The sequence below is a fragment of the Mizuhopecten yessoensis genome, unplaced genomic scaffold (genome assembly GCF_002113885.1).
Source record: "Mizuhopecten yessoensis strain PY_sf001 unplaced genomic scaffold, ASM211388v2 scaffold716201, whole genome shotgun sequence".
Classification (NCBI taxonomy): Eukaryota; Metazoa; Mollusca; class Bivalvia; order Pectinida; family Pectinidae; genus Mizuhopecten; species Mizuhopecten yessoensis.
In genome coordinates, this window is record NW_018479998.1 from 143,128 (window position 1) to 166,843 (window position 23,716).

The following is a 23,716-nucleotide window of genomic DNA, read 5'->3' on the forward strand; positions in this document are numbered from 1 at the left end:
TTCGATGAGACCAGGCGAAATGGATATATCAGGGAATCCGGATAACAATGGATATTTAGCTGATTGTGTCGATTATGACGTCAGTCTATTGTTGTGATGCCAAATGAACGCAAACAATAGACATATATCACATGTACTATGTGTGTCTAGATATCTGGTGATTCACGCGGCTTCTGTCGTACTTAGACTATTGTTGGGGATGGCGTAGAAGGAGAGGATGGTTCTTAATGGGAAAGAAAACGGAGTACCCGGAAAAAAACCATGTGGTCGGCGGGCAGGTGATCACAGTACCTTTTCACGTCCAATCAGGTAGTCGAACCCCAGTCGTCACTGCGCCGTCCGTCCATCCAACCGTCATGATCAGCACTATCGCATGATTTGTAAAATACATAGAACATGAATTCGTGTACATACAAAACAATTAGTGGTCGATAATCAATTAGTACTACCTTCGTGCAGGGATGCTTCGTGTATTTAAAATAGTTACAATGTTTTCTGCCATTGATCAGTTACTGGTCCTTACTTTCAACATTTCTGTAAACGTCTGATTAAATTTAATGAGTACTATTTTTTAACTTTAGGAGAGGTGACCCTATGCTTTTTCACGTCCGATCGGGGAATCGAACCCCGGCCACATTGGTCAAAGGCGAGTGCGCTATCCACTGCGCCACCTGACAACCATATACCTTGAACAAGCATACGTGTTATGTATACACTAACTCGGAATTTGAATAAGAATACTTTAATTTCAATAATAACAAAATCCCTCCCCCCCCCCCCCCCAAAAAAAATGGTAAATCAATCTATTGATTTGTGTTTATATGGCATTTGCAGTCTACATGAATGCCACAGCTTTGTCGACAAACTAAGTAATATTATGTGCTAGCGCATATTGTGTTTGCCTGCAAAGTTGTGTCATTCATATACACTGTAAATGCCATATCAAAACAAAACATTGCTGAAATATAAAATAAACCAAATGTTGACAATGCGAAAAAAACATGTATACTCCTGATCGAAGAAAGCAATTTTCATTTTCTCATTCGATTTTAACTAACATGTTTTAATTTTAGTCTTATATTCAGATTAAATTAATTTTAGAAACTGAGAGAAAAAGAAAAAGAAATAGATCCCAGGTGTTGCGATGGGGACAGCAAATCATTTTCAGGTTCTTCAATATCCCCTTTATAGAAGACACGGAAGAAAAAACCCGTTTGTTAATCCTAAAATTGTATTACAAACTGTATACAATGAACATGTTCCGCTGCAAAATTAAAATTATTCAGAAACCTAGACATGACCTTTAAATAATAAATTAAAACATTTCATCATACCATGTTCGTTGCAATAATATCACTTACGGGTTAAAAGTCTTAATTTATGTGTATACGGAGTTAACTTAGGTTTCTTGTATCTATTAAAGTAAGGTAAGTGGATTATTCCATCCCTTAAACTGGATAGTGTTCACAGCTGAGTACACGACATAAAAAATGAATAAGCAATACCAATGAATTAGATTGTTATTTAGTCCGTGGCAATACTAAATGAACATGTTCTAGCCCGTTTATAACGCACGGTTTCATTTTAAAAGATATAGAAATTTAAAACCACGATAAGGTCACTAGTTCAAGAGTATTTGGAAGTAAAATATTTTCATTTACATGATTGTAAACATAAAACCGTTCCTATAATGACGTGTATAATGCAATCCATTAGACATAGGCAAATATCGTCGAGTACTGATAACTAAACATTTATCGATGTATTTATATCTTTGTTTACTGAAAAGAACGAAATTACCAATATTAGAACTTTAAATCGACACAGACAGACAGGCTAATAAATTCTAGCTATAACCTGTATATGTAACTGAGCGAGATAAGGTTTTCTCACATACTTCACAGGGTGATCCCGCTGTTGCTAGGGAAAATATATCTTTATTTTACACGGGATAGGGAAAGACAGCTGACACGCGCTATGACGTCATACTAATGGATTGTCGACGTGACGTCATTTATTGTTTCCGTGATGTCATACAGTTGTTGTGAATGGGAAATCATCCGTCTCGACCCTAGGGCTTTGGGGTTTGCCCTATAAGATCGATGTTTATTTAGATTAGAATTTGTTTATTTGTATGTATGTGAGTAAAATAATCAAACATGGGTCTGTTCCATTGACAGGGATTATCTCAAACCTCGTGTAAGAGTTTGACTGGTCAGCACGAGACTTGCCAAACTCTTACACTCGGATTGAGATATCACTGTCCACGGAACAGACCCATGTAAGATTCTATTATTCTCGCACCACAGACAGAGATATTCCACGTCATACCCCATGCTAGATGTTTCTATCTCTTCCGATCTGTCTGGTACCTTTACGTGACATTTGGCGGATTTTTTACACAGCGACGTATTCATCCGCGCGTAAACAGCTCAAAATTGACAATCTGCACTATACATATTCTGTTTTGTCATTATATGTTTTGTTTTGATGTACATTATGTAGTTAGATATCTGATGTTGTAGATAAAATATAATTTACACTTTAAAATATGTTGTCTTCGTTGTAAAGAACTAAAAGGTGCGAGAGAAAAAAAAGTATTACCTGTAGCTGAGCGAGATCGGGGTTTCTCTTACCCTGTACAGGTGTATCTGCACTTTTACAGGTGTGATATAAATAGAATCCATCACTGCTATGAGGTATGGATAAGGTAATTCAAACCCAAGGGACAAAATATTGAGCAGGAGATCCATATGGAGAAATGACGGTCACTTTGCTAATTTGCATAATCCGCCATCTTGGATAAAATGGCGGCCATTTGGCCATTTGGGATAACACTATGGGCTTTACGTTTATGCGTTTATCGACTGGATAGCAATCCGGATAATATTGCCGGGATGTCAAATTTCCCTACACACCATCTTAATATGGGTTAAATTAGCGCGATCCATTAAAAACTCGAGGTTCCTGGAGTAAATGAACTTTTGAAGCGAGGGCGCTTATATGTGCTATGCAATCGAATACTGGAAAACGACCAAACAGCCATTTTTTGCACTTTCAGTCGATTTTTTCGATGCTGTCTCCATGACGTAGATAAGTTGCCAAGATTCGTTCGATAACTTCCGGTTTAGAAAAACACAGTTTATGAGGTGTTTTAAGAATATTTGCAAAAAATTTCAGTTCGAAGAACTATTTAATTTCGCTATAGTCTACTTGTATCCCGCCCCGGGCCTCAAATAAATATAGTCTCTTCACCACTAAAACTACGTTTAAGTGCTTCCGTGTAAACAATGAAATCCAGCCTTACAAAGAGGAAACCGTATTTCACAGTGGAGAATTTATTTTATCTGCAACGTTAGAAATATAACATTATCAAAACAACACTTCTAACCACAAAACAGAATATTTATAATTACTCGCGTTAGCGTGCGTATGCATACACGCTCTGTTACAATTCCTCGAAGTGTCGCGGAAAGGTGTCAGACAGATCGGACGAGGTGGAAAAACCTAGCACGGGGTTTCACTTCGGATTTCCTTTCTGAGGTGCGAGAAAATAGTATGTAACCATGCATAAATCAGGTTTAACACAAATCGTAACATTTAACAGATTTATTTTATTGAACATGGTATTTCCATATACAGATATAAGTATACAACATAAAAAAACATCAGCTATGTACAAATATTGATCAACAAACTATGTGTACTTTTTCATGAATATATTTAACGGTGTTTTATAAATGTCTAACAGATATGAGCTGACATGGCTTGGATAATACATTAACATGCATCGAGCTTGTAAAAAGTTTATGTAAACAGTTTATGTAAACAGTTTAGCTCATAACGACGCAGCAATTACAACATACCGTGTTATTTGTATGTTTCTGTTCTTTAAATTAAGCACAGTTTTCATAATGATATTGTTTTCGTGGCACGTGTTTTTGTTGAAATGGTATTTTATACGACAGCAATTCAAAAATCTTAGTCATGTGAGCGATTTAATCAAAGGCAGAAATTAAACAAAGATACTTGATATAGTGTTTCAAGCGTCACAATGACAGGTACAAATGACATCATTGTCAGAGTCACGTGACAAATTAAAGTAAATAAGACAATTTCATTTGATACTTTCGTAGTATGGAGTGAGCGAGTATAGTAAATATACAGAGCACATGGCATAAATTAAGAAATACTTCGGTAAGTTTTACTTGGGTATTACACGTTAAGAAGATAACGTATACTGAACAAAAAATACATCTGAAAACATATAAGGATTTCCTTGCATAAAGAAGAAGGTAACAGGTACACATCTTTAAACATTTTAACGGGAATATCAAGTATGCACAAAAACAAGTTAATGATAAAAACAAAACAAAAACAACGAAAATGCTTAAGATAAGGAAAGGTAAAATACAGGAAATTAGGAAACCGTCATTCATGTCCTCAGGGACCATTTATTTTTCCTAGTTCTATACGAAAACTTGGTATGAGTAATTAAGAGGCCATATCAGGTTCAAAAATCCATAAAAAATACTTCTGACAATTTCTCAGAAACCCCCGTGTGTGGATTAAATACGAAGGCACGACATAAAATTTAATATAACTAACAAGATGTATATTATAAACACAGATCAAAGTGTCCGGACTTACGATATTCCAATGTACAAGCGAGCTCACGTAACCGATCTAAAGCGAGAAACCCTGTACACACAAACTAACGTATCCTATAAGAAAACGCTAACATATTCGGACTAGCGAGATTCCACTCTACAAACAAAATCCAATTGAACACACAATCTAACATATCCGAATAAGAAGCAGACGTATCTGAACCAGCAAGATTACAGTCTACACACTAACACATCCGGATTAGCGAGATTCCGTTGTATATGCAAACTAACGTATCCGGACTAACGAAGTTTCACTGTTCAAACAAGCTTACATATCCGAACTTGAAAGATCCCCCTCTTAACACAAGCTGACGTATCCGGACTAACGGGATTCCACAGTACAAACAAGCTTACATATCCGGACTAGCGATATTCCAGTGTACGCACAAACCAAAGTGTCCGTTTTACACGATACACATATAAACTTAGTATTTACGGTACCGTATACATGCAGCATTCTCTTTTCTTTCTCAAATACATTCATGAAAATAATATTCTCGATTGTTATCACATACCTGGGGTCATATAATACATATATGGATTTAACGTATTATTAATAGTTTCATTTTCATACCAGTATGCAGCGAGTTAGCAATTCGTAGTTAATACGTACAGTATGTAAACGTCCATTGTATTGATGTAACACCATTCAAAATGTTTTCCCCCATTTTTGATCTGAAGGATTACCGTACCACTGCCAAATACTGTAGCTAATTATTGGTGACTGGTTTTCTTCCGGCATGATACATGCAAATTGTTTGTCGCAAGAATAGCACTAGAGTGCTAATGTTTATTGTTTTAAATATGCGACATTAACTAACAATTCTTGTATGTTGTAAACCAAACATTGCTGCACTTTTTTTAAGAAAAAATAATTAGGATGAAATCAGGAAAATGCATTCAACAAGTGCTCTGAGTGTAAACTATCACCGAGACTTGGCAAGGATTCGAACCCTGGACTTCAGATTGTTATACCATTCCTCTAACCGATTGAGAACCTGGTCAGCGGCAAGTGTCCTTGTCCAACTGTGCTACAGTTATATCCAGAGTGAAAATAAGGGGAGGTTACCGTATATAGGAAAAAGAATACAGTGCAGCGGGACAGGGATCCTTAAAGCTAAACATACCGTAAAACATTCGGGAGCCGTCGGCCACTTTCCGTAAACGAGAAAATATTTTTTTCCTTTACGGAAATTGTCAACGGTTCCCGATTGACCGTAAAACAGACGTCAACCGGCACAGGAACAATAATAAATTGTGTCACGTGATTTATGTATATGGCTAGCAGTCATACTATGAACTTCATTATTATTTTGCGGGTTCATTAAGTAAGCATGCAAATTAAAATACAACACATAATGTTATGAAATAAAGTTAAAACTGAGTTCATTTCGAATAATTTTCGTGAACAAACATGTATAATAATTTGTAATTTTGAAACAAAATAAAACATTGCTTAAAATAAAATTGAAAAAAAACCACACAAAGTATTAAAATAAAAGTAGGATTTCTAAAAATATCTTTCAATTGATCGGATATATGGATATTTTGAGATCGGCGATGACCTGTCGTGTAAATAAGTGCGGATTTACTCAAACTCGTGTATTTCATAAGTACAGATACGACTTTATCGGGATTTACCATAGATATCGACAAAAAAACCAAAAAACCAAAAAAAACCCGTTATATATATATAATGGCGACAATTAAATGGAAATACACCTGCACTTGTAGTGGCATTTTACTAACCTAACCAGAACTACTTAATATGCTTAATACCACGTGATCGTGATGACGACGTATGTTTTACGTAATTCGTTAAAACAGCTATTATAACACATAACAAGTTTTGTAAATCTCTGACACACACAAAATCATATGATCAGTAAACATACTGTAACCGTTCCTATTTTAGCGGTGCTCTAATTTTAGCTCCTTTTACGCTATCTCTGAGAGGTTGAATTTAAGTAGAGCGTTAACCATAGACAAGTCTGTACATAAAAATACTTACACTCCAGGAGAAGAAGTGGGATTTACCGTTGACATATATCAGAGTGCCTCTTCTGAAGACGAAAGCTGATAATTCCTGGTATCTTTCAGAAAAAAAGCTTCACGCCCATACTTCAATGCTATTAGACCACGGATTTAACGATAGAACCACAAACAAAACTCAAACAAAATAATATCGCGATTAGTCATTCGTCAATCATATACTGAATAGCTATTGGTCAATCATGTACTGACTAGCTATTGGTCAATCATGTACTGATTAGCTATTGGTCAATCAGGTACTGATTAGCTATTGGTCAATCAGGTACTGATTAGCTTTTGATAGACAAATCCGTGATCAGCTAATTCTCAATCATGCACTGATTAGCTATTGGTCAATCAGGTACTGATTAGCTATTGGTCAATAAGGTACTGATTAGCTATTGGTCAATCAGGTACTGATTAGCTATTGGTAAATCAGGTACTGATTAGCTATTGGTCAATCATGAACTGAATAGCTAGTGACTTGATATCCGATTAATGATGACAAATTATAGACGTGAGTTCCTTGAGTTATAGTGATGGGGTATCGGATTACCATTAGATCATACATATTCGCTACTGGTTAGTGACTAAACGTTCGAGTTAAACTGGTGGGCATTTGGTCACCATTCAAGTTACAAGCACTTTATAAAATGAAAATTGTGCAATTCATATATACATTGAATACTTTCAGACACTGGTTCCGTGATACAGTGGTGACAATATTAATTTAAATCTAAGGTTTTCATGATAAAATTGTGACAACACAAATAGAAATGTAAGGTTTTCTTGATACAGTTGTCATAATACAAATAAAAATATAAAAACTATTGAATGAATGAATTACATTGATGGAATGGATTACATTGACTGAATTTCATTGAATGAATGAATGAATGCATTTATTGGGATTTCATTGAATAAATGAATGAATTAATGAATTAATTTAATTAATGAATACTGAATGTTTCCTTCATGAGTTACTTCCCCTTAGCCTTGTGTTAATGTGAATTATTTTGTGTTAATTTTTTCATTTCCAACATGTCTAAACTATTATGTCTTATTGTTTATTCCACTTTGGCCATTTGATGGAGAGAATATATATAGGCTTTGCCTGTTATTCTATCCAATTGACTATGACATCTTGTCAATAAAATTTGATTAAATGAAATAATGAATACTTCTACAAATATGTATTGATCTTGAAATATTAAAACAGAGTATCATAAAAAATACCAATGTAAATCATCATTCTAAACATTTCCAAGGTTGAAATGACGACAAAGAAATACAAATTTCGATACAGTATATAGAGCATACAACAAGATGAGTATTTACAAAGGTAGTGTCTGTGGGAGTCTTTAAGTAAACGAGTATTTAAGCACGATGTGCTGCTGACGGTCAGTTCTGTATGTTACATACTCTTGGTAAACGAGTGTGCAGTGATGTAGATTTCGTTGAATCTGCTTCTGTGTGTCATAAATTCCAAGTTCTTAGCGATGCAGAGATCTCTTCGGTATGTTGCAATCTCCGGGTAATCGAGTATTTACCGATATACGGTTTGATGAAGTTTGGTCACTGTGTGTAACCTTCATCAAGTAAAAAAGGTATATAGCGTTGTCGAGTTTATTTTAGTGTTTTATACTCCAGGAAAACACGTATGTAACGTTGTAGAGTATATTGTAGTGTTTCATTCTCCAGGAAAACACGTATGTAACGTCGTAGAGTATATTGTAGTGTTTCATACTCCAGGAAAAAACGTATGTAGCATTGTAGAGTTTATTTTAGTGTTTCATACTCCAGGAAAACACGTATGTAGCATTGTATAGTTTATGTTAGTGTTTCATACTCCAGGAAAACACGAATTTAGCATTGTAGAGTTTATTTTAGTGTTTCATACTCCAGGAAAACACGTATGTAGCGTTGTAGAGTTTATTTTAGTGTTTCATACTACAGGAAAACACGTATGTAACGTTGTAGAAAGTATGGGAGTCCGTCGTAGTTTACACACTCCCGGTAAACAAGTATTTAGCGACATACATATTTGCAGAAGAAAACGGTATTTTATATTACCACCTCCTGGTAAATGAGTATTAAACAAAGTGTAAATGTTTGAAGAAGTCACCCCTGTGTGACACATGCTCAAGATAAATGATTTTTAGAGATGTGTCCAATCGATTATGTTGATTCCTTTAAGATTTCCAATGAGTTCTTTTTCATTTTCATGAATTTTCTGTTCATCTTCTACACTCAGAACGACATCTGTGACGAACGCCGGATTACCAAGACCGTTCTTACCAAGTTTTCCTTCCACATCATCATGATATTTATCAACAACATCCACGTTTTTCTTCCCTTTTTCGTCAGCCTTTTCCTTTTGTTGTTTCTGTCTTTCTTCAGTTGCTCGTTTCTTCGGCATCGACAGGGTAAGTTTCTTCCAAAAATGGTCAATTTTCTTTTCAGTAGAATCTGCGCCGGGATACGCAAGATAGGTAACCGACTTAATTATCTGTTTTAGATTGGGGTCCATATTGTCGTTAACATCGGCAATATCCTCTAGAAGTATCGGGATGATCTTGTGCTTACGTTTCAGCATTTCATGTTGGGCTACTTGATATTCAAACCTAGTGAACTCACTAGTGACGTAGCGTGGTGTCAGGATCAGAATGGTTCTTCTGCTGTTGTCGATGGCGTTGATAATGTTGTTGGCAATCGCTAGAAATTGTAGAAAAAAAGATCAACTTTAACTCCTAATCATGAACAAATATGATGCCAATAATTTGTAAACAATAAAAGCTACTTCATAATTATTAGTGTTTGTGATGCTATTGAATTATAAAGTAAGACAGAGTTTAAAATCATGAATGGTTACGATGCTATACAAATGTTAAAAAATTCGTCATGATGTTAATACAATGTTAATACAATGTATTTTTAAGAATAGCAATAAATGTTAGGAGCTAGAAAATTGCTTAAAATATCAACATTACTTAATTATCAAAGTGAGTGTAATGATACTAGGCTAATGTAAGCGATAATTTTATCTTTACCATAGTGAAAAGCCAAGTTGCTATGAAACTTGATCGTATAGAATGAAATACTGTGATTCGATTTTATATATAATTTCGGCCAAGTATGCACCCCAGCAACATTATTTCTATAATTCCTTTTCTGTGAGCAGACTGAACTAATTATCAACACGAAGACATAAATAGGATAAGGGAAGAGGTAGAAGAAAGAATAATGGATTGTCTGACTTAGTTCTTCTGCTCTCCGCTATGTTTCGAAAGAAAGAGCGACACCTGGTGTAGAGAATTCGTACAAAGGCAGGTAATCCAACCTTAATAAAATCTATTACTTGTAACTGAGCGAGATCGGGTTATCTCAGTCGAGTGCTAAGAGTCTGAGGTTGGGATGTTACATAATCTTAGTCCGGGATTGAGATGACCCGACCGTGCTCAGTAACAGGTGATTGATTTTTTTCTCGCACCTTTTAGTTCAAAGAAAAAACTATACAATTTTGCTTCAGACTTCAAGTATCTCGTCTGGGGCTTCAAATAAACATGGTCTCTGCACTACTTCAGCGATATTTGAATGCTTCCACGTAAAAATGTAGTCCGTCCTCACAAAGAAGACAACGTATTTCACAGTGTAGATTATATTTCATCTTCAACATCAGATATCTAACAACATCAAAATAATACTTTTAACAACAAAACAGCATATTTATAATGCAGATTATCAATTCCAAGGTCAACAGCGTAAGATCATCTAAACTATCTTCCGGTCGTCTAATAGTCTCGTTCAACCAGACTCCTGTTGCCTGCGCAAGCTACACCGAACAGATTATAAGTGATCAAGCGTCTGGTTGAACGAGACTAGTCGTCTTATGAATTGGTTAGAGTCGAACAACCATGCTGTCAGAATTCTTTCAAGTGTGGTACATACAAGCGCATTGTAAGTTGCACTGTAATGATAAAACATACATGATTGAAAATTACAATGCGACTGATTGAACTTTAACATCAAAAACGCAAGAAAGGAAAGATACAAGAAATATGAACTTTAAAGATTAAAAAAGAAGGAAACTACAAAACATTAGCTTGATCTTCCATTTATCCTGTAAATGGGTTTCTACCAAATAGTAATAATAACGATTGATCTCTTGATGAAAAATTCAATACTCGTTTTGTTCGGGCGTTACTTCCCCGAACCAGCTAATGTCGGATCAGGACGGTATTATACAGTATAGCTTAAGTAGGTAATAATGTAAGCGTTACTAGCTGAAGCAACCCATATTCAGACAAGCCTTATATGATTTGTCTAGGGTAAAATCACAATAGCATGTATTCGTACAGTCTACAGTATGAGTCAGCGAGGTAATATCTTGTCTAGCAACTTGTATTCAGATTATGCAACCAACTAGGACTATAGCATGGCCGTCATATTGAACTGACACAGGAATAAAATCATATGCAAATATATATAATATAAACTTTATTTATTTTACAACAATTATGAAACAAGTTATTTCAACTAATATGAATCACTCATGTTGGCCCGGATGTTAGCGCGTGGGGGTCTTAATGTGGGAGGAAACTGGAGTACCCGGAGAGAACCCATGTGGTCGGGCAGGTTACCCCATCCCTTTTCACGTCCGGTAGGGAAATCGGACCCGGCCGCCTTGGTGAAATGCGAGTGCGCTATCCACTGCGCCACCCGACCACCCAAATACAATCACTTTGTTGTCTTTCTTCTTTTTCTGTGTAACGTGCATACATATTCTTCACTGTTTTCTCGTTAGACTACCAAGGAAGAAGATTCCATTATCAGTTTATTTTCCCTTTCAGACAAGTGGTTTCCATTATACATATTGTTTCCCGTTAGACTTGTAGATGCAATTTTATTATTTTTTTAGCTTACATTCTAAATAGTTAATACTTAAATTGACTGTCTTAGTTATATGAAATACACCAGTTTTCTAATAAATATTTTATCATAAGCTAGTTAAAGGAATGTAATTTTTTGTTATTATTTAGGATACAAAGTATCGCTTTTTGTAAATAATGTATATATTGTATCTGCATTTCCAGGATTTGTTATATGTGTTTGACTTTATATTATATATTTTGTGAAGTACACAGGAGCGTTTGCTCTAGAAATTATATCGCATGCACATAAAGCTGAGACGCAAGTTTACAATGGGCGTGGTACGACAGGTAAGAAAAGGGAAATCTCATTTTCCTATTGTACTTGCCAAAAGTAAAGAACGGACCATCATAACATGGAACCACATTCCCAGTGTCCTTCCAGTCCTCATTACGACCAGAAGACCTTTCAGGAGGACACAAATGAACCTACATTGTCGGATATCAGTACCACCTTTTAAATGTTTTATGTAATCCAGTTCATAGCTGTCACTTAGTGGGCCACTTTAAATGTCTAACTTTTTTTTTAATGTTTCACTGGCGGTTCGAGAAATGTGGATCATGTCGCTGGAGCAGCACACCCCTTAGGGTCAGCTCCTGTTATACCATGTACGCATGCGATTATGTGACAAAGAATGATGAAGGTCGTTCTGAATCATGACACACCTAGTAACTGTATATTATGCACGTAAATTGACTCTCGCAGACGAAACTCAACCCAGGAATACCTCCATTGTGCTTAAACCCAAAAGGGAGATCAGGATATGTACAGTAACATTGGGATTTAAGCACTATTTTACGACATATAACAAAGCTACTTATCATGGGAAAATCTATGAACATTAATAATATAAATTAAATGTAAAATGCTTTTTTACCACGATATTTGCGCAAATATTCAATTAACTGAGTGGGCAATTGACATTTCCTGTTTGGAAGTTAAGATATTATTGATACAGGAGACAGCGCTATGAGTTGTTTTGGTAGGTACATACACTTTAACGTGTCCTCAAAGTACTTTGATAAAGAGAGAGTTTGAGGGTAAGAGGGTAGAAAGTTTAAAGATGAACCAGCGGAGTCAAAAACGTCTACAGCATGTTGTGTGGGGTATTCGTATGAAAAGATTGCATTCCGTTTAACAAACGAGTTTTACATGTTTATTTTGCTTCCTCAGGTACACCATAAAAAGCATCGTGACGTAAACACAAATGAGATGACACGCCATGTATTTATCCTATGAAACAGCATGACAGTATCGGCGCCATATATTTTCATCACAAGGTGATAACTAAGTGCTATTTTGTATGATCACATGATTTTTTGTATGTAAAACAGCCAATTTATGTATTTAGATGATTTCATTCATTGTAAGTAATAATTTTGCCATCACAAAATATACCATATTCAGATAAAATGAATGATATTGACATTTTATAATGTAAATATCCTGTTTGCATGTAGTCGCAATGAATAAAGATATTACGCCAGTATGTTTAACTGTTATGAAGACAGTTGCAGAATTGTATATTCACAGACTTTGACTTATATTTCCCTTAGCCGTTAGTTCATATTCGCAGCTTTATTTGTAGTATCAGATGCACGTAACACACACACAATTTAGATGATTCCATTCGTTGTAAGTTTCTATTTTGCCATCGCAAAATATATCATATTCAGCTTAAAAATTGAATGAAATTAACATTTGTTATGTGAATATCTGGTATGCATGTGGTCGCCATAATCACCAAAAGAATGTGAAGATATAAGTAAAGATATAACGTAATTATGTTTAACTGTAATAAGACAGTTGCTGAATTTTGGTTTTTATTCACAGCTCTTTGTGCAGTATACAATGGACATTACACACAAACAGATGACTGCGTCTTTAAAATTCAGTAATAGATACAGTATACACAAAAATGAGTTATGCTTAATCTTACAGCTGGTTCGTCCTTTTGGGTCCCATCGGTGATGCCAGGGACTTAAAAGTTGCAAATCCAAAATTAGTCTAAATGGCTGTTGAAACAGAGGGGCAGGTGAGTAAAACCCCTTTTTTATTTATATTCAAACTAGAAAAATGGAGTACATATTAATTTCAAGTAAACAATAATTTAAGTGTGTATATTATGAGCCGTGCACTACTCAAAAGATATAAATGTGGCCATCAAGGTCACGCTAAACATTTTTGGTATACTGTATCTATTACCAAGTTTATTGTGTGTGTCTGTGTTATTGTTCATCATCCAGGTTAACATATATATAGGAATTACTTCTTTGCCCCATATATATATATATATATATATTATAAATCAGAAAAATGATCCTTACGGACGAAGGAATATTATGAAAAGAAAAATTCTCAACAACGAGTCTTTAGTACTTTCATCTCTTCTAGGAGATTCTTCAGACTGTTTATTTGAAGTATATGTTGTGACGTCATAAAATAATTCGCTATAGCGGCGTCTGCCATATAGGCCTACGTACCCGCCATAACGATCCCACAGCAATATAAATACATTAATTATAGTCTTAAGGCAAATAGTACTATTTGTTTAGGATTTAGATATACTAGTAATAATATTATTATAATATATATATATATATATTCATTTAAATTTGCATCACGCTATTTGATTTCTGTTGTCAATTATCCCTTTCACCACTGTAGACCATAATGGACTCATCCAGATCGATGCATGGTAAAGTCTACTAAAGTAACATAGGGGTGAAAGGGTTAAATCTTTAGTCAAACAAATAAAGGATATTTAATGATTTCCCTTTTTATACCGTATATATCTCATGAGTATGGCAGGATATCTATACTTTTACATGAGTGCGAAGAACAAGTGCAAAAATCGGTAAATTCTGCCGTATGATTGAAACATATTTGGTAAATATTGTTCTGATTGAGAAAATATTGTTCTCGTTGGTCAATATCAAATCGTTACTAGATTTTATATCATCATGTCATATTTTCAAATATTTCATTTCATTTCAGGTCCTTCTGTATGCAAGACCCATACACTAAAACATTCTGAAATGAAATATATCACATTTTATACGTATTCACTGCAGCGACGATACAAGATTTTATCACATTGATTATTTCTAATATTTCACCGGTAAACATGTAATGAAAATTGGATGCTTCTATTACCACACGTATGGGATTTTTTCATAAAAAACTAAGGATGATTTTGTGGACATTTTATAAAACAAACTACCACAAAAAATAAACAAAACAAAAGGATAGGAAAGATGTCAGCGTACAAGTGTCATTATGTTGTGTATGTATAAAAGCTTAATAGTTCCTACAATGGGTTAACATGTATCTGTATATAAGTAAGTGGTTTCTCAATTGCTTACACGTATTACAGTCTACATAGATAAGTAAATACCACTCCTTCACTTTGTCTATCCATATATTTATGTTTTCTGCGAATTAGGATTATAATAAAATCGTCAGACAGATACTATGTCAGTGTTATAAAGTGCACGTCATCCGCTACTTTTCATGTCAGTGGGAGGGGTCAGTTCACCTATGTATTGTAACAGTCTTATTGGTACACAGTGACTGTGCCCCACGGACTTAACACGTGGGGCTGAGTTACATCCGTCAGCAACAATAGTTTATATATATCTTAAAGACGTCATACTTATAAAACAAGATCCATGTATTCGATAGGAGCCAGTCTGGGCTAAATTGATCAAAGCACTGTTAGCTTCACTTGATATTAAGTTACATTTTGTCAACAACAGTCATCTTTTTAATATTATAAATTAAAACATTTTTATTGAAATAGTACGTTTTATTCATTCATTTTATTCTGAAAATGATAATAAATGAGAAAATAAATGCACCTTCTTCACATTATGAATTTCAGAAACTGTTAAAAGAATCGACATCGACTTTTTTCACCGTTCCATCAAGAAAGCGGTGAGCCCAGGACTCAATCGTATGAAGACTTGTTAGCTTAATTTTCCATTCAGGTTAAGAAATTAATCTGTAATATTTTCTTAATTATTTAAAATGAAAACAAACTATGCTTGTTCTGGGATTAATAAAGTTCGTCTGTAGATAAAATATACAAATATACTCAGATTGTTTACTTCTATTTTTCAAGAATCGGATTTGAAAGAATTGTCTAATGCACCGTTAAGCTAAGCAAAACTGACAAAACTAAGAGATAGCCGCATCAGTGAGCTACGAACACACAATCCGTTAAATATTCGACCAGGATCATTTACATAAGGAATAATGTTGTTTTAAAAACATTTTTACGTATACATTTCTTGTAAGTACTCACTTTCTCCAGGCAAGAAGTCTCGATGGTGTAGACAGAGAGTAAATCCGAGCTCTTTCTCAAGTTTAGGAAACAATGTATTCAGTACAAATTTCTGATCGATGTCTGCAGATTTATACGAAACGAATGCATCCCATGTTTTCTCATCTGCAAAGAGATAGGATTATTTGTCAAACAGGAGTAATGAAAAGTACTATTATGCAACTAGTATGTGACAAAACAAACCGCGAAAATAAATCTTTCTTATAATTTCAACATAACAATATAATATAACGACAAAATAATGATGCTGATAATAATTGTCAGTATACATTTCAACTTATTTCAATAAATGAAATTATACGAAATAAGGAAAAATATTTAATTAATCAATTTTAGGTCTAGTACATTAAACCTGAAATGTAAGTGTCAAAACGACCGATTAAATCGGATGAAACAAACGGAAATGGGATCTAAGAATTGTATGACGATTAAGTTTGCTAAAACTGGTTCATTTGGGTTCTGTTTGTGGTTTTTTTAACAATGCGTGTATAAAAAGCAATCAGTTATTAAAGTACCCGTGTTTTAAACACGTGCATTGTCGGTATAGAGAATAGGTCAGCGGTAGCTCACCACATGATTGTACGAGGCGTCTAATGTTGGTGTTTGTGAGTATGTGTGTGTGGGGGTGTGGGTGGAGGGAGGGGGATGGCTCTACAGTATCCGTGTCTTCTGTTAAGGGGACATTTAGAAACCAAGAATAGACCCACTGCATATGTATAGTAAAAGTCGACTTATGTTGGGCCCCTGCACGATCGGAGGTTTCCTTTTGTGTGTTTAACTAAGAGGACAGTGAAGAGACCAACGTTGATCAGCTGCCACCAATGCAACACTTAGGATCTTTTCCGTGTCATGTCTTCTTAATCTTTCCCGACTTCTTTCTTTCCTATCTACATTCTCTTCCTGCGGTTTCCCCCTAGGAACCCGTCCTCATATGACCCTGGTTGTTGCGAGAACATTAAACCATAACACTATGAACCCTTATGCATTATATTGTTTTGGTTCAAATAATTGTTTAAAACTAGTTATATATGTGAAAAAGATATTTTTTTAATACCAATCGTATCTCTTTAGAGAACTAATTTCAATTTCAAAAGCGTTATTAAATGAATATTCAAATACGAAATGAACTGTATAAACTCGTCCTGAACTCGTATGTGTTCACTCCACCTGGATACACTGTAATTGCATACCACGAATAAAGCACGGGAAATAATTCCGACGACAATCGCTGAATTCACATTACATAACAAACGCAGCAGTACGCAATGATAACCATATAATGCATCGTAGATATACAAAGTTAAGAAAAATAGGAAAAAATCAAGTTTTATGAATAAAACCCTGAAACGCTTGAAGGCACAACTTATTCTTATACAGGTGTATAAGAAACTATGGGCTTCTCGTTCCACTGCCGAAAACTGTAACTACGTATTGGAAACTGTTTTTGCCGGCATGACTATAGCTTTAATAAATCATTTCTGAAAAGAAAACCCATACATTGCAGGACTTTCATGAAAACTTTATGAATATTAAATAAACAAAACATCATCAACAGTAGTGTTATGAGAGTAACAAAATAGTGCAGCTACACTGGGAATCGAACAATGGACTTCAAATATTATTATATTATCACTCTACCTTGTCAAATGAAAGCTAAATGGAAGTTACTGTACGAAAGCCCTCAATGCATTGAGACAGGAATACTGAAGTAAATTAATCATTTGTTTGTTTTTAAATGTAAGTATTTTTGTGTGAAATATCTGACGATGATCATTATGTAAATTTTATATCTATTTTTTTATCATAATTAGAAATTCATATAATAATCGCACAGAATAGTTCCAAGAAAATTTGATTTATCTACTTGCCGTATTCTCCCTGCTAAATAGACAATGAAGCAACAAAAATGAGTTTAGACTCACTTCCTTTGTGAAGTTGTTCATATTTTATTTTATGCTGTGCAATAATAGTTCCTTGATCATCAATTTATCACTGATCACGTGTGAACTGACAACAAAATTAAGTCACTTCCTTTGTGAAGGTGTTCATCTCTCATTTTATACTGTGCATTCATAATCCCTGGATCGTAAATTTATAATTGATCATGTGTAAATGGACCTAAGATAGGTCCACATTTTTCATTCAACTTTCAAACACACAACTATAACTAAACAATACATTAGATGATTTGATTTATATTGACGTGTCAGTTAAAAGGGACTTAACAAATATTGCATGATAGTGACCATCGAAATAATACATTATATAATGATGGTACGTTTTACTTTTAACTAGTTATGTTTGGTTAAGCTGATTCTTGGATCACTTTGATGACAATCTTAACCCTTTAACCCTGTGAACCATAATGGACTTATCCAGATCAATGCATGGTAGAGTTTATTAAAGTTTCATAGGGGTGAAAGGTTTGATAAATAACAGACCTGCCACTGCGACAGCACATAAGCCCATGCTATAACACTATTGCGGTAGAAATTGACGTCATACTTTGTTTATTTTGAAGAAACTGAGCATTTTGTTTCTTTATTGGTATTGTACTGGGAATACATGTTGTGGAAATGTTGGCCATTGGACAACAAAGAACAAACATTTGTTAAAAAGATTATTTTTTGTTTGGATAAGGTTTTACGCCTCCTCAATAACAACAAAGGATCGCTACGTATGTATACATTACCATGACGTCTCCTGTGAATTGAATGGTGAGCAAAGGGTTTCGTTTTGCCTTTGTGCTAAATAGAGTGTACGATATCCGTTTATTCCTGTGTGTTGCAAGGAACGCATGAAATTGTGTACTTTCTGTGTGTTGAATGGAGTAGGATATCTCGTTTTCACATATATTTATATTTGGTCGAATTTATCTATACACTTATCAAAATCCAAATTCCTCTGGGTGAAAAGAACTTCTCCGAATATTAATTATGCTTCAATCGAATTAGAGATTCGCAATTCGTGAAACGTCCAAATATTTTTTTCGGAAACATCTAACTTCACGTTTTACTATTTTCGCAAGGATATATACACATATGCAACATATTTTTTTTTACCTGAGGCCAGGTGTGTTTAAAGTGCAAAGCAGTTATCATTAACAGTGCGCTTGACCTGATGTGAACGCGAATGTATCTGACGTCATTTATTTTCAAAGTACTTCCGGTTGGAATCAAACCAATGACTCATATTATTGCTTAAGCGTTTTACCGATTAGAATAAAGAGATATTTACACTATCCGAGTCTGTAACAAACGACTTAACAGTTCTCCGATATGCCATGCAGTGTATAACAGTTACGAAATTGAATACTTACCATCGTCTTCATAAGCCTGGAAATAATGGACGATCTTCATTACAATAGTAACCCTGTTTCGCCACATCCAGAAGAACAGAAGAACAGCCGCCACGATGAGGCAGACTAGGACGATAGCACTGACCCACAGTGGCCACAGAGCCACCTCGGTACTAGAGGGCGCTGAAATACAAACATAATATTTGTAAAATAAAATATCTTACCAAAAATATTTCCCTTATGCTTGAGGAAATCGTGGTTGCCCTTATTTTTTCTAATATTGAATTGAGTGATAGTGATATGTCAAGGAGGTTATAGATATTGTAATGTTTACTACTTGTATTCCAATTTTAGCGAGTGAATCATTTGAAGCATATTCCTGAAAATGTGTATACGCGAAAAATTATGTAAATACCAGTAAATATTATGTTCTTAAAATGAAAGTCGACAACATCTATATGTGAGTGTATGGGTGCGTAAATGAGTGAACGCATGCACGACAACTTGTCATTTAGCTACCTAATTTGTTAAGTATTTTTAGTGTGCAATCTTGTAATTATGTTGCATTTTTTATTGTTATTCTGTTATGGCAATGGCTGTATATAAGTTGTATAACTTGTTCCCAATCCAGTTGCAATATGGCAATAAAATATGTTTAAATCAAACTTATACTAAGAAATTAAAAGTTCATATTTTAGTTTATGGCCTGTTTCATATAAATTTCGGTTTAGAGAGGGTCATCCTCAAAATTCCATTGGTAACGCTCACTTAAGTTCTCTGCTCGCCTGGACTACGTCATGGCAAAATCGATAATGCGCGATTAGCTATTTGGTTGATTTCATGTGAAAACAAACTGACCAATCGCTACGCTTATCTATATCCTTTGCAAAATACGAAGAACTAAACCTGACTTCAAAGCCAGATATTGTTACCGTTACTAAGCCGCGTGATATTTTTAATGTACATAGGATGATTAAAATAGTCTATTTGTATCATCCACATGGTATCGCGCACAGAGCCTTCGATTTCGTCCTAACATATTCCAGGGGAGTAGAGAACGTAAGTGAGCGTAACCCCTGGATACCGAGGATTTGTTTGTTTGTTTGTTCGTTTTACGTCCTATTTACAGCTATGGTCATTAAAGGACGTGCCAGGTTTTTNCAGTACCAAGCGACTGTCCCACGTAGGCCTCGGTGGTGGTGGGGGGTAGTGGTAGCTGAATATCAGACGCCTTAATCACTCGGCCAACGGGGCCCCTTATCCAGGAATTCGAGGCTGACAGAGGGTACATAGTATTTCATTTTTGGTACGATACTTACCTGGGGTGGACAGTTTCTCCTTCATTTCACATAAATCTCCTTCGTAGTTGAACTGGCATTGACAAAACTCTGTCCCATTCGAGAGAGTTTTACAATGGCCAAATTTTGAGCACGGCATGCAACAAAGATCTTGGCACAGTCCTCCTGAACCACCATCATCACAGACACATTCTAAAATTGCCCCAATGTCTCCTTCAGTCATTTCACATACACCATATTCACAAACGAAGTTAGGCATGCATTGTCTTTCTGATAACGGCCGTTTTGTGTAATTTGCTGAACAAGCATGAACTTCGATGGAATTGTCGGTAGACACAGGCGACGGTTTAAGTGTGCTTGGGGTATCCCTTGAAGGTGTTGTTGAAGGTGTTGTTGTGGTTTCTTTTGTCTTGCATTTAAATGTGTCACCGACCATAATGCAGTCTGTATTAGATGGGCAATCCAGCGGACATATAAAGCGGTGACAAAAAAACCCCTCCCAGCCATCGTCACACGAACAAAAGAAGGCTGACCCATCTTTTTTACAGTAACCATGGATGCACTCAAAGCCACGAACACATTGCCGTTCTGATATCGGTCTTAGCGTCGTAGTCGGTAAGCTGGTAGTTGTCGTAAGATTTGGAGTTGCACGTTGTGTTGAAAACGGTTGTTTAGTGGTTGTCACTTTCTCCTTACATTGGAATCCATCGTTACCCAAAACACAGTCTGCACTGTTCGGGCAATTCAGGGGACATTGAAATGTTTCGCAAAAGGCTCCGTCCCATCCATAATCACACACACAACTGAAGTTGGGCCCATCTTTGTCACAGTAACCATGGATGCACTCAAAGCCAAGAACACACTGTCGTTCTGTTGACGGTCGAAGCGTCGTAGTCGGTAAGCTGGTAGTTGTCGTAAGATTTGGAGTTGCACGTTGTGTTGAAAACGGTTGTTTAGTGGTTGTCACTTTCTCCTTACATTGGAATCCATCGTTACCCAAAACACAGTCTGCACTGTTCGGGCAATTCAGGGGACATTGAAATGTTTCGCAAAAGGCTCCGTCCCATCCATAATCACAAACACAACTGAAGCTGGGCCCATCTTTGTCACAGTAACCATGGATGCACTCAAAGCCAAGAACACACTGCCGTTCTGATGACGGTCGAAGCGTCGTTGTAGTAGTAATATCATCTGTGACTAGTTCACATCTTTGACCAGAGAATGATGACGAACAGTAACATCCATGCTGACATGTTGTCGTGTTTAGATAACATGTTCCATGATTAGAGCAGAGATCGGGAACATCCTCACATGAGTTCGTACAATTGGTACCTTCAACAACTCCGTGCCTTAGCATAGCGAGTACAAATATAATATACGCACCCTGATTCATATTGCTCACGGTTTATTCAATTTTGCAGTTAAATTAATCATTTAGTTTTTCACTTTAATTAAACGTTTGTTCTGAATATATAATATATTTAATCAAGAGCATGAACATTATTTCAACAATACATGAACATATACATCAGTAGTGTTAAAATTATATTACGAAGAATGCTGTATTAAAATCACGAGATAGCTTTTTATGTCTCTCCGTTTACACTGAATTGTACACAATACACAACAGCTATATTCCGCGGGGTAACAGTCATCGCCACGCTCACTGGACACTTAATCCAAAGATCAAGTACATATTAACTGACACAGACATCAAAATATTTCCGATTGATGATTCAACCACAGCACTACAACGCTGATTTTATATATACTTATACAATTCACTTGACTTGCTACAAGTGTTTACTTTCCTTATTAATGTTAAACATCCAAGCCGGTGTTATCTGTTTTTGGACAAACACACTTTTGTTACCCAGTAGGAAGTAAGACGTAACTGTTACATCCCTCCAATTGTCGTAGAATGTCAGTGTTACATCTGTACTAGGACCAGTGGATAAAAACGTCCGTAGCATCCGCCTGTCAGCGAGTAAATACACGGACTACAGCAAGACGGCTCTCAGGTGAATTAAGATAAACATGTATCTGCATCAGAGCGTAACCCGATTGATTTAAACTAGAGCGATGCAAGGTTTTCAGTGAACTAAAAATATAAATAAACACCAAAGCGTTAATACACAGGGTTAAACTAGACCGTAACCTTTCCTAATGGAGTATACTGTACCGTACATGCTAACATAAGACATGCCGGGGGTATGTATATCAAGAGAAGGTATTATCATCACCCATTTACATCCAACTTTCCGGAATTAATGTCGTCGACGAACAAAGTTACGATTGAAAATATTGCTGCTTTCATATTTAAAGCGAATGAGACATGCAACAATGATTGATTTAATCAGTAGTAACGTCAGCCTCAATGTCGTGAAATCTCCATTTAAGTATGAAATGTCACTGTTCACACGAAACAAACAAGACACGACAAAGGCAAAACAAAACCGCTATAGCGTCGTCAATCACAAGAAATACCAAGCAATGAAGTGAAGCTTAGTACATCACATGATAATTTCTAGGATAGCTATTGATAACTACCCTTGTTCTATTTGGTATAGTAAGCATCCGCCCTTGACAACGGGAACTATACCTGGAGACGGGCACTATACCTTTTTGTTTGGACCGCTGACGAAGCAGGCGACATCATTTGACGTCGCAGTCCTTAAAGAGTTCCTAAAGGGGAACCGTATGTGACCTAGCGGTGATTCAATCCATTGGGAAAAAAAAGGAGAGGTCTACTCAAAAAAATAACTTATTGCCATTTGTTGTTTATTATTAAATATGTTACTTTTTATTGTCAAATGACAGTCATGTGATGTACTAAATCTATTATGACCCTTTCCCTGGGAACAGTTCACTTATAACGACTCGGGCACTATACCTCCCCCGACAACACTATAAGAGAACAGTTCCCTCGGGAAAGGGCCATAATAAAAAAAAATAGTTTATTGATGCCGACAGTCATCTGAAGTAAACATATACTGTACCATTTCGTCGATGGCATCCATTGTACCAATGTCAAAAGCACAATCCATGTTAAAAGAAGTCTGAAATATTTACAGAAATACGGCAAAATTTAAAGGTAATGATAATAATAGTTCCAGGTTCTTATATACTGCTTTATCACAACCTA

General features: G+C 35.6%; 1 protein-coding gene across 1 annotated transcript; it reads right to left on the reverse strand.

The window, feature by feature from the left end:
• Positions 1 to 7,663: 7,663 nt before the first annotated feature.
• On the reverse strand, positions 7,664 to 22,596 carry LOC110442060 (neurogenic locus notch homolog protein 2-like). Its single transcript, XM_021485487.1, has 4 exons — positions 20,593 to 22,596; positions 19,295 to 19,456; positions 15,937 to 16,080; positions 7,664 to 9,416 (listed from the first exon to the last, which is right to left on the reverse strand). Exons 1-4 carry the CDS (start codon positions 21,962 to 21,964, stop codon positions 8,860 to 8,862), a joined length of 2,235 nt encoding a protein of 744 aa, XP_021341162.1. The 5' UTR covers positions 21,965 to 22,596; the 3' UTR covers positions 7,664 to 8,859.
• Positions 22,597 to 23,716: the final 1,120 nt, after the last annotated feature.

Coding starts and splice junctions, on each gene's coding strand:
- LOC110442060 (XM_021485487.1), bottom strand. CDS start 21,964: ATGAATCAGGGTGCGTATATTATATTTGTACTCGCTATGCTAAGGCAC. Junction 16,081..19,294: donor CCAGGCTTATGAAGACGATG/GTAAGTATTCAA, acceptor ATCTCTTTGCAG/ATGAGAAAACATGGGATGCA. Junction 9,417..15,936: donor AGACTTCTTGCCTGGAGAAA/GTGAGTACTTAC, acceptor TACAATTTCTAG/CGATTGCCAACAACATTATC.